Source organism: Stenella coeruleoalba (assembly GCF_951394435.1).
Source record: "Stenella coeruleoalba genome assembly, chromosome: X".
Lineage (NCBI taxonomy): Eukaryota > Metazoa > Chordata > Mammalia > Artiodactyla > Delphinidae > Stenella > Stenella coeruleoalba.
This window is the reverse complement of record NC_137152.1, coordinates 86,818,906-86,837,868: the sequence shown is the minus strand read 5'-3', so window position 1 is coordinate 86,837,868 and position 18,963 is coordinate 86,818,906. Positions and strand designations below refer to the sequence as shown.

The 18,963-nt window shown below is 40.1% G+C and overlaps 1 protein-coding gene across 1 annotated transcript in view; it reads left to right on the top strand.

The window, feature by feature from the left end:
* Positions 1–337: 337 nt before the first annotated feature.
* Positions 338–18,963, top strand: part of MORC4 (MORC family CW-type zinc finger 4) — a 50,732-nt gene continuing 32,106 nt past the window's right edge. Inside the window, exons 1-7 of the mRNA XM_079911597.1 lie at positions 338–730; positions 849–921; positions 6,914–7,046; positions 12,605–12,823; positions 13,577–13,723; positions 16,015–16,147; positions 16,482–16,610. Of these exons, the coding sequence (XP_079767723.1) occupies positions 629–730; positions 849–921; positions 6,914–7,046; positions 12,605–12,823; positions 13,577–13,723; positions 16,015–16,147; positions 16,482–16,610 (936 nt within the window). The 5' untranslated portion in view covers positions 338–628. The remainder of the gene's footprint in view (positions 731–848; positions 922–6,913; positions 7,047–12,604; positions 12,824–13,576; positions 13,724–16,014; positions 16,148–16,481; positions 16,611–18,963) is intronic.

Sequence of the window (18,963 nt, the reverse complement as noted above, 5' to 3'; positions counted from 1 at the left end):
GCTTTGAAGTGGATTTGCCAATTGCCTTCTGGAAAGTTCTGGCTGTTTCTGGAGGCATTTGAGGCAAAATAGTCCGAATGCTTGCCCATCACGCGAGCTTGCTATCTCCCCAGATAGCAAAACTATAGTCTTTAGAACTTGTAAGACTTGTCTTATCCTGCCCGTTAGTCATACCGCCGAACTGGGACTCTGTTCCAGAAATCCCTGCACCCTCTCCCTCCCCTCGCCTCATTCCCGCCCCTCCCCACGCGTCCGCCCCCTCCCCCCCGCTTTCCCGCTCGGCGGCCTGGCCTATGGCAAACGCCAAGAATTAATTAGGGGCGGGGATCAAGGAGCGGCTGTCAGGAGGTCGCCATATTTCTGTACGGCCCCGCGGCCGGCCCAGCAGTCGCGGGTCGGGAGAGGTGCTGACAGGGCGGGGCCACCGCGCGGCGCTGCCGGCCTCACCCCTCCCGTCCCGGACAGGTGGCTGGAGCGCGCCCCGCCTCCGCCAGCTGCGGGTGGGAGCGAGCGAGGGCCAGTCCCGGACGGCCGCCGCCAGCTGCGAGCGGGAGCGAGCGAGGGCCAGTCCGGGACGGCCGGGCGAGGAGTCCGGCGGCGGCGAACGAGTATCGTGGCGGCCAAAAAAATGCTCCTGTACCGAGGGGCCCCCGCGGGCCCTGGCGCGCCGGGCAGCGCGCTGGCCCGGCCGGGCGGCGGCCCGCAGGCCTTTGGGATCCGCCTGAGTACGGTAGGTCGGGGGCCCGAGGGGGCGGACGCGCGCGCGGGTCCTGGGGCTGCGGGGGGCGCGCGGGGAGGGCCCGGCGGGCCGAGGCCTCACGCGGGACTGGACCTTCTCTCGCCCCCAGATGAGCCCCCGCTACCTACAGAGCAACTCCAGCAGCCACACGCGACCCTTCAGTGCCATCGCGGAGCTGCTAGGTGAGTGGCGAGGGCGGGCCTGGCCGCGATCGCCCGAGGCAGCGGTGCCAACGTGGTGCCGCGGACGCGAGAGGAATGTGCGGAGCCGCGCGGGGCGGGCGGGGGTTGGGGTGGGGGCGTCGGGACCCGCCCCGGCTCCGTCGCCAGGGACGAGGTTCCGCGGATTAAGCTGAAGAAACAAGGTGTGTCCTAAGAGTTAGGACTCCAGTGTGGTTTTTCTCTCTGGCTCGTGATGTTCCGGGCACTTTAGGATAGCGTAGTTAATAATCAAAAGGAGATGCATAAAAATATCGGGCCCTGAGGCAGCTGGGCTCCACGGGGGCCGGCGACAGACGGAGGACGCCAAGCTAGCAAAGGGGCATGAAGAAAGGTCTGGAAGACGGAGTTATTTAACTTTTGGGACCAGAGAGTCTGGGAATGATGGGACATCTCTTAGGAGATGACACGAGTGCATTTGGCTCCCTGCGACTGCGGAGGGCTGGGTCCGCGGTCCACGAGCGCCCTCACACCGCTGGAATGAATACTGAGCACTTAACCTCTCGCTCCACCGATGTTTGCTTTTAAAGCGTTTTCAGTTGATCCCTTGAAGCCAAGTACACCAGCTTTTGCAGCAGTGTGCTAAATACTGTGTGGAAAGCAAAGAAGAAAAACATTCCTGGACAAAATGCAGCACATTGCAAATGTTTCAAAAGCTGAAATTAGGGAGAGATGTTTATGGGGCAAGATAGCACAGAACAAAATCTTGAAAATGGTTTCAAAGCTCCCCAGATGAGCCCCAGTTACAACTTAAGCAATCGCTGTGACCATGCAGTGTGGATTGCCTTGGGCGAGAAGTCAGTGGGCAGCAGGAGGAGATGGTCAGGAGAGTGATTTGGAAGGGTGATGGGGAGCTTTGATGATTAGTTTGACCATAACACAGAATGCTCACAATATGTATGTTCATTAGAAGGTGAAAGGGGAAAAGTGACATTGGCACGTTTTGAATCCTGGAGAACAGGGACTATATTTTTAAGGTTTTGCACCATGCCTTGAGGGAAACTCATAGTGGAATGCGATATAAGTGCATGCAACTTACAAAAAAGAGGAAAAAGTAACAATTTGCTTAGTGGGAAATGAGAGACAGAAATGTGTTGTTCCCTCACAGTGGCACTGTGCAAAACCATATGCACTTATGCTGTACTGTGTACTGAACTTTATGGGTGATTTAAAAAGTGTTCCATTTGTAATTTTGAATATATATGATTTTTGCCTTAAGTATTAACTTAACCTAATTCTAGCCTGAGCTGACCCGTATAAGTGCAAGTATACACGTGTATTATATATCAATACATACGCACACATCCCTGCACACATACATACAAACACAGAGATTTTAAAACCAAATCACAACTATTTGTGGTCATATTAATAATAGGGAAAAGGGAGAGCAAAGTGTTAACAGGTAATCCGAAGCTTTCATTTTAGGTTTTCCTTCATAGTTTTCTCCTCCACTTATGCATTAATTTTCTGGTGAACCATTCATTCGATAAATATTTATTGAGCACTCACTGTGGGCAAGGCCACTGTGGTGGGTACAAAAATGAATACAACATAGGTTCATCTTCTAGTAGGGGAGACAAAACATGTACAGAAGGTTTATTCTTTGTATAACTGCAAGATAAAAAGTGATATATCAGCAAAGATAGACACATTGGGTGCTGTGGAAGTTCAGAGGAAGGAGGGATGACTTCCAGCTTACCAGGAAGAGGAGGTTTAGGAGAGGCTTTGGAGAAGAGGTGACATTTGAGCTGAGATTTGAAGGATTGGGACATGTGGATATGGGTGTGGGGAGGGGAGGGCATTCCAGGCAAAAGGAACAACTGCATGAACAAAGGCATGAAGAATACTGAGTAGTTGAGTTTAATTGGAGCATGGAGTTCATGAATAGTCAAAGCTATAGGTCCTTAGAGAGTTTACATAGAGCTTTCATAAATACATTTTTAACTATACCTTTTGGGGTAGACAGCATCATCATCATTATTATCATCCTGCAGATAAGAATACAGAGGCTCAGAGAATTTAATTGACTTTTCCAAGATTGTGTGTTTAGTAAGTGGCAGACCCAGGACTCAAACACAGACATTTTTACTCCAAGTACCAAGCGGGGAATGAAGTTAGGAAGGTGGGCTGGGACCGAAATGTGACTGGGAGGCTTGGGTATTTGAGCTTTTAATCTGAAGTTTTCTGAGCAAGGGAATGTCATGATCAGAACTGTGCTTCAGGAAAGTTAATCTTGCAGCATTGTATAAGATGAATTGGAGAAAAGAGAGACGTGGCTTTGAAAGACGAGGTAGGAGGTTATCGAAATAATCCAGATGAGAGGGAATAAACTCTGTAAACTAAGAAAGTGTCAATGGGAATAGTAATATTCAATAGCAAGGTGTAAGAGAGCCTAAGGATGTATAGGGTAAGAGAGAGGGAGCACAAAAAAATGACTGAAATTTCAAACTTGTGGTCATTTGAATGCTGACACTGTGTGTGTGTGTGTGTGTGTGTGTGTGTGTGTGTGTGTGTGAGAGAGAGAGAGAGAGAGAGAGAGAGAGAGAGGGAGGGAAAACAGGAAGAAGAATAGCCTTGTATCAGAAGATGATGACTTTAATTTTAGACAAGAACAGTTTTAGATACTTGCAGGATGTCTGTAGGGCTGCAGCTTGGCCCTGACAACCTTAGAGGATCCTCATAGGCTATTCCGCTGCAACAGGAGGGCATGGGAGGAAGCGCTGCGTCAAAGCCATCTCCCACTCGCCATCCTGTCTCTCCAAGGATTCTGTCATGGGACACTTTCTCATTGCTTCCTGGGTTATGATGAGCTATGAAGCTTCAGTTACAATGCTATTTTAGAAGATCAGGGGTCAGATGGTTAGGGGATAAGATAGAGTCCCTGGGGTCTGGTTTCTCATGCTCTTGCCTAAGTGGTGGGTGAGGGAAGTTAGAGTTCTCCCACTGAGGGTAGCATGGGCCAGGTTACGAGAGATAAGACTACTGGGATCTGGTAGCACATGAGGTTGTGTGGGCCAGGTTAGGGAATAAAGACATCCCAGGACCTGGTAGTGTAGCTCTTGTTACCAAGTCCAAGCTCGCTCTGCTCGCCGCACAACAGGCCAGTGAATCAGGAGACGAGGTGTTGAGACAAGGAATATGACTTTATTCGGAAAGCCGGCCGACCGAGAAGATGGTGGACTAGGGTGTCAAAAGAACCATCTTATCAGGGTTTGGATGCCAGTATCTTTTATAGAACAGAAGGGGGGAGGAGATGAGGAGGTAAAGTGAAAAGGCCATAGGTTTTGCAAATATCCTCTAGAATGGCCAGTCTCGGGCAAGGGATGTGTTAATTTCTTCTTTCTTGCAGCCATCCACAGGTGGACTGGGTCAGGATGCTTCCCTGAACAAAGGCACTTTGGTTTAACATTCAGGCAGAGAGGCAGGATTCCCCAGGCAGCCCATTGTGTATAGACAGTATCCTTTTAGTGAACAAAAGCAGTGGAAAGCAAAGGTTAAAGTAAAAGAAACAGATCCAACATGTAGTCAGATTTGGGTCTTCCCTGTTACCCTCTCACCTAAGTGGTGGGCCAAGGGAGAGGAATAGGGGTTCTCTCACTGCCCTACCTGTTCACAGGCTAGATGGGCTGGGCCATGGGAGAAGATAGATTCCCTAGGATTTGATAGCATATGCTACGTGTTGATAAATTTTTGGAAGGTTAAAAGAGGTAAGATTGAAGCCAGCCACCGGATTGGTGCCTTATTATTATAAGTTCATTTATTGAGGCCAATCTGTTATTATTACAATTTCATTTGTTGAGGCCAAGTGAAAGGCCACTTAAAACTGAAAGTAAGTGCAAAGCTGTGCTTACTGCTGCTGGCCTGTCTGCTGATCTCTCTTTCCCTGCTGCTTCAGCTGACCCTGGCCTCTGGCATGCCACCCCCATACTCCACCCGCTTCCAGCCAAGGAGATAAAAGGTCTAGCTGCTCCTGGCCGTTACCTTGTAACTCCTGAAATGCCTGTATTAAAACTCTTTGGTATGTTTCTGTAAAAAAATACCTAGTAAAGTTTGGGTGAAATTTACAGTAAAAAGGGAAAAAATAAAAGTGATTTTTTGGTGAGAGGCCTGCAAGCTGGTTCATTGAATGTACAGTTTTATAAATGCAGAATTGGAATTGATATGTATTATATGTTTGAATTGTGAATGTTCATTGAGTGTTAGAAAAAAATTCCTCTATGTCCAAAGTTTCCAAAGTAGAAATGATGTCCTGTTGGTTGACAAGTTAAAGGTATCAGTCTCAATGGCCTTGGCTTTCTTCCAGTAGGAGTGATTGATAGGTTCTAAAACAATTCAGGGCCTGCTTGCCAAGTAGTTTCTTGGAACAATGTAGGCAGCTTCACAATGCTGAATCCTTCTGTCAGTTAAAGAAAAAAAAACCTGCTGCCTCTTATTACAAAGTAAAACACTGTATTTCTGATAAAGCCACTATCGCATGTCAGACTTAAAATTCCTGCCAGAAGTTGACCCACTCGATTTACCACGTGCCACAAGGCTTGGCACCACCTAGTCCTTAAAGATTGACTATATCAGACCTTTTAACCCCCTTCTGGGGCTATCGGTGATGCCTTTCTGCTGTTAAGACTTTTTGGTGACAGCTTTATCAGTGACTCTGGCAACACCATTGTGGCCCTTGAAATTAATCTGTCTTGTTTTATTTGATGGACATTCCACACATTTAAGTGGTTGTAACTGATACTGTTAATCGTGTTATAAAAACTGATATTTTGAATATGTGCGATACTTCTCTTGCTTGTAAGGGATGTTCCCAGTAGAGAAATGCCATGATCTGAACATTGGTAGTGGGACGAGTACACAACCAGAACCCTACCCGGATCCCTCAGCCCAGCCACATGGTATTAGTAAATCAGTGTAGGATCCCAGGGAAAGGGGAACAGGTGGAAGGGAAGGTCTTTGTCTTGATTAAACAGCTAGTAAAGACAGGAGTGCTTAAGGAACCTATCCAACAGATTGCACAGACTGCCCTCCCACTTGGGCCAGTGAGCCCTAATGAGACTTTTGTACCACATGTGTTAGTGACTGACAATTATGTAAACTGGCACCTGTGGCAAAAAGATGTGGCTATTAGACAATGGCACCCCCTGGGGTTGTAGATATGGCACATATGTTAGAATATGGCTATATTGGATGTTTTTGGAGTCTTAAATAATTAACCTATTGTGAAGACCTAACTCAGAAAGAATCATGAAACTTTCTGTATTTATATTTCCTACTCTAATTCTATGTTCTCCATTTAATGAGGGTAAACAGCCTCACCTTCAGGACTATTACAGAGTGCCTAAGCAGAATCACTCCTCTAAGCATGCTTACTACGATCATTGGGATTTAGGCAGGCAGTTAGTGTTTTGGTTTTTAACCTGTAACTCTTTCAGTGCCTCTTAGGCTATAAACAAGGATGGTGATAATATCTGTGTTCTTCAATGGAGGAGGTGATGTAAAAAGAAAGTAAAAGATAAAATCTTCACAATAAACTCTAACGCGTGTGGTATGTATCTATTTGTACCAAAGCTGCAGGTTCAACTCTTCTCCATAATCACCCCTTACTGTATACGTTTGTGAGCAGTAAAGTGGCTGAAAAGACAAGAAGGGATAAGACGAAAATGGAGCAAAATGCTTGGTATATGGAGGAGTTATTTTTCCCACAATCTCTGAAGTTTGAAGAGAGAAAGCAGATTGCACATCAGTCATCATATGAAATCTAGAAATCAGCTTCATAAACCCATCTGCCATCATACCTATTTTTCCCTATACCATTAATGCTCCCTGCTCCCTTCTGGGACATTCACATGAAGGGAATAAAGGACAGTTTCTATGCCTTAGGGGCACTGAACTAGAGCTTTTAATAGAATATTAGAAAAAGAGATCTGATATCACAGATTTCTACCTTTTGCAGATAATGCTGTAGATCCAGATGTATCCGCCAGGACGGTCTTCATAGATGTTGAGGAGGTCAAGAATAAATCTTGTTTGACCTTTACTGACGATGGATGTGGGATGACACCTCATAAACTACACCGAATGCTCAGGTAAAGATGTCTTCATTCTTTTTCTCTTGTCTTGAGTTCATGAACTCTATTTAAGGCTTAATAATTTTCCTTTCCCTTTATTCATTCAACAAATATTTATTGAGCTGCTGTTATGTGCCAGGACACAGGTTATGAAATAATCACTCTTCTTGCCCTCACAGAACTTAGAGTCTAGCTGGCAATTCAGACAGTCAAGCAATAATCATAACAAAAAATGATAGAAAAGTATAGGATGCAATGAGATAACTCCTCAGGGGAGCCCAGTCTGATCCAGGAGGTCAGGCAAAGCCTCTTAGATTAAGTGATATTTAAGCTGAGATCTAAGGGGTGAGTAGTAGAATTCAATGAGGTAAAGAAGCAGGGGGGCAAGGGATGAGAGTCCCCGCAAAAAGAACAGCATGGGTAAAAACCTGGAGGTCTTCACTGGTCTAAGACCTTTGCAAACTTATATTAACTTAAATTCACTCTTAGTTCAGGAGTATTGGCGTTGGAACAATTTATGGATTGAAGCATGAACATGCCTGGGTATAATCAAGCCCCACGAAAGATAAATAGAGGACATCATACACATAATCTTTGAAAGTTTTGCAGTAGAATTACAAGGTTAGGAAATTCTCTTTTCTAACTGCTGAAGCTGGTGATAACAGATTTCTCTTGCCACTGTCAGTTCATTTAATTACTTTAAAAGGTTTGTAGTTAAGAATGTAAGTTTGTACTTTATCATCTTCACATATCACTCAGTAAAAGATGAGTGTTTCCTCAACTCCTTCCTTCTCTCTTCCTTTTTTTAGCAGATGAGGTTGATTACTCTCCATGAGGCTTCCTGAACTAGCGTGTGAAGCATGAGTACCAGTGGAGGGGTTCTGTGGAGGAGGGAAAGGGCTCTGAACTATAAAAACGGAAAAAATTCATTTGGTTGTAGTTCTCTTTGAAGGTATTCTAATTCTATAACCCTGTTTGTAGGGAAATCCCTTTGATCCACCAAAGAAAAGAAGTGAAATTTGGACATAACCAATTATAAATTTGGTTATGTTTTACCACTCAGCAATCTGTGTACCTTACGTCTCAGATCCTTATAATTAGAAGAATATCTGAGGAAAGCTTCTAGAAGTGAGATAAGAATGCGGCCAGTATGTTGATGAAGGTATGGAGTTGGCCCTATTTTTAAACTTATAGCCTCACTTTTATCTCCTAAAATTAATATTTTATATAAAGAAAAAGAGGATTTTAGATGGGATGGAACCAAAATATTTATGTGTCTAATTCTGTATATACTAGTTTTTTTTCTAAAATCACTTATCCTCTTATTGGTTCCTTCCCCCCACACCTTATCCCGGTGACATGGGTGTCAAATACTGGGCCCGACAAATCTTACTACCTTCTATTTTGTCTGTAGAACTACATCTGTGAGATTTGGTGCTTACAATTACAAGGCAAGAGGAAGGAGGAGGATGGTTTCAAAATAATTGCAGCAACTTTTGTTCCAGATTCTTTCAACAAATTTTTACTGAGCACTTTTGTGAGAGTCACTGGAGATAAAGTGGTGAACCAGACAGACATGATCCTTATTGCCAAGGGGCTGGCAGTTTAATGAGAAAGATATAAAATAATTGACTAGTAATACAACTACACAGGTTATTCCACTAGTGGTAAGTGCTATGAAGGAAGAGTATAGTTTCTATGAGGGTATATAGCCGAGGGATCTAGTCTAGTCTGTGGAATCATAAAAGGCTACCATGCAGCTCGGTGCTTTGTGACCACCTAGAGGGGTGGGATAGGGAGGGTGGGAGGGAGACGTAAGAAGGGGGAGATATGGGGATATAGGTATATGTATAGCTGATCCACTTCTTTATAAAGCAGAAACTAACACACCACTGTAAAGCAATTATACTCCAATAAAGATGTTTAAAAAAAAAAAAGGCTATCATGAAGAAATGACATTTGAGTTCAGATACGAAGGATGTTTTGGTCCCAAAAATCAGGCAGGAACTACAGCAGCCATAGGGTTTTTTGGCATTATCATGCCAAATATGTTTCCCACTAATTTAAGCTGGGCCGTTGTTCCTCATATTTGAAAATTAATTTCAGAGAATTTTTAAAAATTTTGTTGAAGTATAGTTGATTTATAATGTGTTAATTTCTGCTGTACAGCAAAGTGACTCAGTTATACATATATATATATATATATATATATATATATTCTTTTTCATATTCTTTTCCATGATGGTTTATCACAGGGTATTGATATAGTTCCCTGTGCTATACAGTAGGACCTTGTTGTCCATCCATTCTATATATAATAGTTTGCATCTGCTAATCCCAAACTCCCAATACTTCCCTACCCCTCACCCCCTTGGCAGCCACAAGTCTGATCAATTTTAGAGAATTTTTAAAATGAGTCCTGGATTATGTATAGTTATATGTGTTGGATTTTATTTCTGATCATATCTTAAAATAAACTTGAATCTGTTAGAAGGTCCCATTTATTTAAAAGAGATTATTTAGTCCAATTCTAACTTCCAGCCAGGGATTCCACTTACCACAATTTGTTTTAAAATAGTTGAACTTTAGAGGTAACTTTGAAAATTATTATTAAGTATATTAATTTTTCTGTTTGTGGTTTGGAGGCATATTATTTTTGTATTTGGAAAAAAATAATAGGTAACTATGCAAAATTATTAAGCCTACAGAAATTCTATTTGACCTGTAACATTTGTTATAATCTTATTCACATTTTCCAACTTTTTATGCTACTCTTATATTTTCAGGCTAATAAAATAGTTATGTAACTGAAACAACAGTTTCTCCCATAAATGCAGAATCCCATGAAAATCAAGTTAAAAAGAAAAAGCCTATCATTAAATTTCTGTAAGGTCCATAATTAATTCTCTTTAGCTTAGGGGGATAGGGTGTGAACCAACTAGTCTATATATTCAGCTGCCTTTTTCAGCAAGTTGGAAAAGGTCAAGGATTAAAAGCAGCCACAGATCCATGGATTGAAGGTATTTGCTACCTCTGATCAGAAGTGCATTTCCTAGTAGGTCTGTTCTTCTAAAACAACAGCCAGAGAATAACAGTGTGCTTAGCATTCTTTCATTATTTTATACGACATATTACATCACCAGTATATTTAGGGAGCAGCAGTACCTGCCCTTGTATGTCCATGAATTTGCTAAGGTTTTTTTCTCATGGATCAGAGTCCCAATTTAAATTTACCCCTCTAGATTCTAGAATCGTGACATTTTAAGGAACTTGGGAGCAAGCTGCTATTTTCCTGGATTCCACTCAAGGAGCCCCCTTGGTGTGTAAACACCGTTATCTATTACACGAGAGGATAGAATAGGACTTACTTAATGAAGAGAAACCACCTGTCTAACCAAACTATATAAGATACGTTCCTACCATTCTGTTATTTATTGTGAAGGCTTTTATATTAGGTAGTTATTTGATTGGTATCTGGCATCTATTCTGCGATTTTCAGTTAAATAGAATACCTAATATGGGAATGCAAGTGGAATAAAAGAACACACGGGAAGAGTTAAGGGTAACATAACAACACCAACATACTGAGCTTCCAGCTCCTCTCATCTCATTATTCTCATCCTTTTCCATTTCTGGTTCTGGCCCTGCCCCACTACTTATCTTCTCAACCTTATATAGTCATTTAGTCTCCCCAAACCATAACACAATGAAAGTTTATAGTTACAAAGGAAAAAAGAGACGCTAGATGGCAGAACAGGCCAGAAAGGTAAGGAAATTAAGGGAGTAATATAGTCTCCCTATTCTCACCACTTCTCCTTGAGCACCTAATTGAAGCTTTGGTGGCATTAGAGTAGGTTTAAGTCCAAATAACCTTATAGATCCATTTCACATGGTAGGTAACATTACTGTTTATGAAGAGCCCTGAGTTTTAGATATGACATTAGATCTCAAGTAGAGGTAGAGGATAGCACATGACAATTCTCAGAATGACTTCTAGAGTTAGTTTAAAATTAAAGTTTGAATACTACTTTATAAGTTGTAATATATTGTACATACAGTGTATCATTTAACCCTCCTAACGACCCTATCGTTTTTAGGTAATTCTTCCACAGGAGGAAAAGGAATGCCTGAATCTTACCAACTTCTTTAAGTTTACTTCCTGGAATGCTAAGACCCATAGACTGCAGAAGCCCAATGCTCTTTTGGTATTTTCAAAGGAACTACTCTCCTAGAAATTACCTTTTTATGTGGTAGGATTTATTTGTTGGATACACAAAGCTCCTATAAAGTGTCTGCTCTAGAGGGACACAATGATGTTATCGTTTAACACTTTGAAATAGAAAATTAAAAGGTGGTCCCCCTTCCTCAGGAAGTGAACACAAACCCTGGCCTCCAGGAAGTTGAAATCAGGCACCTCAACCCAATTAAAAGAATAAGAGCCAAGGCCAAGCTGCTCAGCCATGGCAGGTAGAACATCTATTTTATTGATGTTGGAGAAGCATCTAATCTGTAATATACGAAATCTTTCCTTAGACTGTAAACCATGCGGGCAAGAACCATGTCTCTTTTACTAACAGTTGTGTCTCCAGTGCTTAGCATGATGCACAGCACATAGTAGGTACTCAGTAAATATTTATTGAATGAATGGTAGTGTACAACATTGTAAACTTAGTCCATCTAGAGAGAACTAATCCTTAAAAAATTAGTTTCATTTGTAATGAGAGAAGATACATGAAGATAATAATCATTTTCTAGATGTCATATCTTTAATTTTTTTTTGGTTCGGTCATTTTGTTGTGTGTTTGAATGGAAAATATAAGAAAGGGAAAGGATCTGGCTCCCAGATTAAGCTGATCATAAGGGGCTACAGAGACTGTTGAGGTGGCTCGGTGAAAGGCCCTTAATAAAACAAGGGAGACTTTATACTGCAGCTGTTTGCTGATATTCACAGGCAGAACTACCTATTTTTATCCCTTGGCCACATTCCAATGAACTGTCCCAGCAGATGGAGCAGAGGGTAAGAACTGGAAGTGTTATCCTTTGAGTGAATAGTTGAAATTGTCAAGATATATAACCTCTGACTTTCAGATTTCTAGAGAGTGATATGACCAGGTTAGGGATGCCTAGCCTAGTACCTCTAACTAGTGCTAGTGCCAGTTATCTGGTACTCTTGTTACCCTCTCTAGGGTGTACTCTGAGATAACCACCCTTTTCATCTTCCCCTAACTTTACTATTAGCAATCACAGCTATTTTATCTAGACAAGAAAGGCAGCTGCCCCATGGCCTTCTCCAGCTCTCTCTGTGAATGAAAAGAGGCCGCCTTTACGTTTTATAAAGTGTGACTCTAATGTAGCGGAAGCGTTTATGTACACACAGACCACACAGGAAAATCGGTCCCATTACCCTGTAGTTATTTCCTATGTTTTTAACTTAATAATTTTGCCCAGAAATACCGAAAGGAAGAAAAAAGGAAGGACTTTTCATAAGTGTTCTTCATTTGAAAGCCAGACATTCTGCCTACCTATCTTAGGATGCTTTTTACCTTTCTGATTTCTTTTTTCTTGTATAATTACAGCTTTGGCTTTACAGACAAAGTAATAAAGAAGAGCCAGTGTCCCATCGGGGTCTTTGGTAATGGTTTCAAGTCAGGCTCCATGCGACTAGGAAAGGACGCTCTCGTCTTCACCAAGAATGGGGGTACTCTCACTGTTGGACTCCTATCACAGACCTATCTGGAATGTGTCCAGGCCCAAGCAGTTATTGTACCAATTGTTCCATTCAACCAGCAAAACAATATCCTTTCTGGAAATGGAAAATGTTAGTTAAAAATTAGTCCTATCTGACTATTCTGATAGAAACCTCTTTCTACAGGTCGAATCCAGCTATCAAAAGTTTTCATATTTAAAGAGGTATTCAGGTGTCTTAAATTTAACTGGAATTTCACCCTATTAAATATTTTTTAAATAAATGGATCATTGACAGAATCTTAGAATTATATTGCAGTTTTCACTGTTAGGCGATTTGATCTATATACTATCTCCCCACTCCCACCACTCCTGTGGTAAAGTTCCCTAGGGCCTTCTCTTTTCTTTCCCCCTAAGGGTAGTTACATTTGCGTCACTCTCCTAGAAACATACTATTTATCAGCTTATCTGACAGCTGAATAGCTCACTTTTCTATACCTGGACAAGCTATTATTTCTGTTAGACACCAGGTGTCTTTACGCAGGCAGTATAGCAATAAAGTTTGAACTCATTGCTTCCAAAGAGTTGAAAAATTCAGCCTTTGAACTATTTCTTAAGTATAGGACTGTCTTAATTTATATTATATCTTTGAAGCTATATTCTGCAGGCGTAACTGATTATGGTTTTTGTCTCTACAACCTTTCTGCATTTCCCCCCTTTCCTTTCTTCTGTAGCAGTAACACCCATGCTTTATATCTATATGTCTATATTTTGTCTAAACTGGCAACCCAAAAGGCAGATCTTCCTGACTGATAGCATCCTCTTAAGATATTAATTTTTCTTTGACTATACTTGGTTTTACAAAAAATGATTATTACTGAGGATTCCTTGCCCAGCCTAGAAGCCATCTTGAACTATTCAATTTTCAACAGTGAAAATGACCTGCTGTCCCAGTTTGATGCCATCCCAGGCAAAAAAGGCACTCGTGTTCTCATTTGGAACATCCGCAGGTATAGTATTCCAAGAGTGATAGATTCTAATCAGCAAAAGCAGTATGATGAAGCATATTTTAATAAATCGCTCTAGAGAAACAGAGTAGATAAATTTTGATACATGTTTGTATATCATTGCAAACCTATCCTTAACTTTCTTAGAACCACAGCTCTGTTTGAGACAGTGCTTCTTATTGGTAAAACGTGGAGCTTGATAAGGTGGAGACCTACATACATATCCTGAAGCTATTACCATCAAGACAGTTCAACATTATTCTAAAATCTTCAGAATCCATTATAAATATCTATTTTATATTCACGGACACTGTTTTGAGATAGGTCGATGGTAGTTATTTTACCTATTTGCAGTGAAAATGAAGTAAGAGAAGGAGAAATTAGGGTAACAAAGCACAACACAATCTTTAAATAATAAGGACCTCTGTATAAATAATAAGGACCTCTGTATTACTGTTTTCAGAGTAGCTGGATTAGAAGTGGAAAAATCTTCAAAGCAGATACATTTGAACTATAATGAAGCTGGCTTCAGGTTATGTATTTAGAGCTAATAAAATAACCTAGAAATACTTTGGGGTATGTCATTTGTTTAACTTTGCCATGTTAAATGGAACACAGTGTCCACTGAAACCTAAAAATCTTTAATATAAAATAGAGGTGTTACTCTTATGTTTAATAGAACAGAGGAGCAGATATATTCATTCTTCTTTTTTCTCCATAGGTCAAGTATTTTGCCTCATTTCTTAGTTGGGTAAAACTTAGATAAAAACCATGCTGGTTTATATAGAAAGTACTTTCCATTAAAAAGAAAAAAAGTAAGGTAATTTACATCTTCCTGTGTCCTACTGCGAAAACCTCAAGTAATATAATTTATATTATAAAGGATCATTTTCATGAGCCATTTCCAGTGATTTAAATACAATAAGCAGACTTTTTCTTTGCATATTGTTTCTCAGTTATATGGTACTAGGTGTTATATAAATAAAGGATTCTGTGGTCCAAGAACTTTGGAAAAAGCTGGCTTAAACAAAGCTTACCATGTTGCTTTATTGCAGGACTTCTCCGAGGCTTTAATATGCTAATATTATTTCAAAATACATTGAAAACGTTTAAGAGAGCAATGTAGAATGCAATGTTTCCCAATTTCAGAAAAAATGTTTCTCCAGACCTCCTTTCCTTGGATGGTGAATGGTGAGCACCAGAGAGGACAGGGAATCTCCTCAGAGTACATGCGTTAGAGTGGGGTGGGGTAGCAAGAGTCAGGATTATCCTGCAAAATACAGGATATACTATTATAGTGACATGAGCTTTAGACAGGATACGTATCATAGTGGCTCTGGTTCAGCCCTGAAAAAGGAGCTACATTTTCAACACAGCAGCTCTGAGCTTCTGAAACCTCCAGTATGTGGGAGGTATCCCTAGAGCTTGAGGTGGCTCTGGGAGCCAGGAATTGTTTCTCAATTTTATTTGATTATACAGGCTTTATTTATCTCTTTATTTCTTATTTAAGAGTATCTTGGGGGACTGCTGTCCCACAGAACAAATTTGGGGGACCATTGTTCTGATATGTATTTTTTCTCTGTAACCTATCATTTGTTTTGCATTTTTTCCAGTAACAAAGATAGGTCTTGCCTTTTTTCCCTGGCAGTTTTTAGTGATGTAGCCCAGGGTCTTGGAATGGACCATATTTAGGTGACCCAAAGGGATTATGAGAAGAAGAAATGGTCCTAAGGAAAACAATATGAGTACTATTATATTTAAATGATAATTCTAGAAGACTAACAAGTATATGCTGTTCCTGTCGCAACCTTTTTTTGTCCTTCTAAGAAATAGAATTAGATCTGGGGAAATCTTAGTAGTCCTTATACTATTGCTAAAGTTAGAAAGAGTAGGTTTTGATTCATCTGTCTATTCATTTGGGGGAAATGATGTTGAATGACCTACCGAACAATACCCAGAAAGTTGAGATCTGTTTTCAGATCCTGCCTTGAGGATAGCTGGCATCCATTTGATTTATCGGATCACAGACATTCCCACCTTCCTTTTTTTTCTTTCCTTCTGTGCTTTGTATCACATCTCTATGAAACTTAGTAGATTTTTTTAGGCTGGAAAGGCCCTTAAATATTGTGTGATCTTCAAAGCAAGTAATGTGTAGTTCCTTTGAATTGGTAGTCAGGGAAAGAAATAGGTATCTGAGTTTTGGCTCATGTTGTTTCTTTTCTCTTGGGTTCCTAGTGCATTTTTGTCCTTTGGAGCCAGTTTTTGTTAGATTGGTACTTGTCTCTTTTACCCAGAAATAAAGATGGAAAGTCTGAGTTGGACTTTGATACAGATCAGTATGATATCCTGGTATCAGACTTTGGCACAGAAGAAAAAGAGACTGGTGGCATTACCTCTGAGCTGCCAGAAACAGAGTATTCTTTACGGGTGAGTAAGAGTGGTTTTTCTTCAACAATGAGAGGTAAGATATCCTGTAACATGAAAATATTATAATACAAGATCTCACTTTAGTTATATAAAGATGACAACCTTTTGACCCTATGCTAGGATTCCTTTTCACTGTCTCCACTGAAACAATGTAGCTAATATAGTCAGCAGCACTTAGTGTGGTAGTTGATTTAGAATAACAAGGTATAGAAACTGAGTCAAGTATTTGCCCAGATTAGATCTCAGTTGCTAGCAGAGTCAGTAGATGGTAGCAACAGGGATGTCAGTAGAATTGGCAATATTGTGTAATAACTTTCCCTTCACTGTTCCATAGGCATTTTGTGGCATTCTATATATGAAGCCACGAATGAAAATTTTTCTGCGTCAAAAGAAGGTGACTACCCAGATGATTGCCAAGAGCCTGGCCAATGTAGGATATGATATATATAAACCTACCTTCACAGTATCCTTACAACTACATGAAGCTGACCTCTTTGTTTCAGGATTAGATTTCCAAGTTGGCACAGAAAAACAGAAACCTTTCCTTTTCCAATTCAAAAATATGTGTTATAGTACAAACCCTATTTTAGGTACCTAAGGAGGTATTTCTTGAATGCCAATCTGTGTGCCAATTTTATCAGAAATCAACTAGAAATTATTAAAATAATACAGTATCCTGAGACTTTAGAGATTCTGGTTCAGTAGATTCTGAAATCTCTTTTTTTAATAAGAAATATTTATTTATTTAAATGAATAGCTAGGTTTGAGAATCTCTGCTATAAGGAATGATTCACACTGTTTGGTTTGTACTGGAATTTTGTTATATATATATTACATTGATTGAAATAAGCAAAATGTTGACTAGAACTTGTTCATCTTTTGGACATACTATGATTTTTGCTGTAACAAGTCCAGACTTATGTTGATAAAAGTTAGGAGATTGGAAATTAAAAGTTGATTTTCTAGGGTGAGATAAATCTTCAACAGATTTGACATGGATTTCTTGGTACTTCTCATATTGACAGCCACTCAGAGAAGTAATTACTCATTTTCACTTCTACCCTCCACCCCACCCCATTGCCCTGGGAATGGATTTCAGGCACTTGAGGAAATCTTAAGATGAGCTTTGGAAATTAGGTCCATCTTTGTTGATGGATTTTGGGGTCAAAAACGTCTTTGAAAGGGTGAGAGTTCATAAGCAGTTATGAAGAATTGCTCTTGTAATTTATTCTCTAGTAATAAGCTCAGCTCTTGGCCCAAGAAACATGTTCACACTCTGTTTGCTTTATCAAAGTCATTATCTAGCTTACTTTGTCTTTATTCCCCTGACCGAAAATTAGAAAATGCCATTCCCTTTTAAATAGCCATATGGTTGTTACTCATAAGCAGATTGATTTTCTCCTTTTGAAGAACACAACCCTTGTCTACTGTGAAAGTTTTTTTTAAAGCCCTAAACAAACCTAACTTAACAAAGCCAGAGCTAACATTGTTAGCATCTGTAGGTAAATTAGTTATAATATCACTGTATGTAGCTAGGATCTTAGTGCCATAGTTTTAACAGAGCCAGTCTAAAGTGTCTTTCAACTACTGTCTCAGGATATACCACAATTCTACCTCCAGCTTCTTTCTTCTGTGGGTTTCTACCAGGGTACCTCCTATGCATGCATTCTGTATGTACCTGAGCTCTTCTCAACCTCCCTTCCCATTAAACTGGTTACCTTTCCCTATTAGAATTTGGGCTAAACGAATTCACTCTAGGCATGAGTAAAATGAAACTTCTAATAAAATTTCCCCTAAAGTCACTGAGGGAAAAGATTACTGATGCTGACTTATTTATTCCTCAGTTCAGTTAGCAAAGGCGTCTGCTCTCCTCTTGTCCTTTCTCCTTATTCTAATTTGGGGAATCTCCTACCCCAGTGTACTTCCACCCCATAATTTAGAATTTAAAAGTATACAACAGAAAGAATTTGACTATCTTTATCTTTAAAATGTTAACTTTATGGTGTAGAATTTTGGGTTTTTGTTTGGGGCAGTTTTGCCCTGTTTTGTTTTTTCATTGGAATAGGGTCTTATTTGAGATTTGATTTGAGCTTCTGGAGCCCAGAACATTGTATGTTCTGAGCCAAACATTACTGTGTTATGTACCCACTCGTATTATGTCTTCATATCATACCTGACCCACTTGTCACATGGATTTGATGCAGGTAGCTTGTTACTTAGAGGGGGTAATGGAGATCAGTTTTTGGAAAAGTAACAAAAATAAGTTTTCATTTAACTCATTTGGACATGAAGATTTCTTAGTATTTGTTTTAATGAAAATCTCAGTTTCTCTATCTCCTTTATCTTTCTCACTCTATTACCTTGGTTTTTAAATCAAATAGGAGTTGCTAAAAACTCATAAATTATTCATGTTTTATGTATAATACTTAGTTCTCTTTGTTTTATTTATCCAAGCTTGTTAACTTCTTCCCATGAAATATATTACAACAGGACTATTTATTGTCCTTTACCTTTAAAAGTGGTTTTGTTCTTCATGGTTTTGCTTTCATTGTGTTTTGTATGATTAGCCGGACTTACCTTATTGCATGTAATTGTGTGAATCTGTGTTGTACCATGTATCTTACCTAGCAGCAAGTTAAGCAGTTAGCAAGTGTTAAGAAACGTTTTGTGATTTATGAATTTTTAGATCACTGATGGTATTTTGATATATTTTCTTATAGTCTTTTCCATGTATACATTTATAGTATATATTTTTAGATGAAACTTGTTGTTCTGAACATTTCCTAATGTTCCCAAATACTTTTCAAAGACATAAT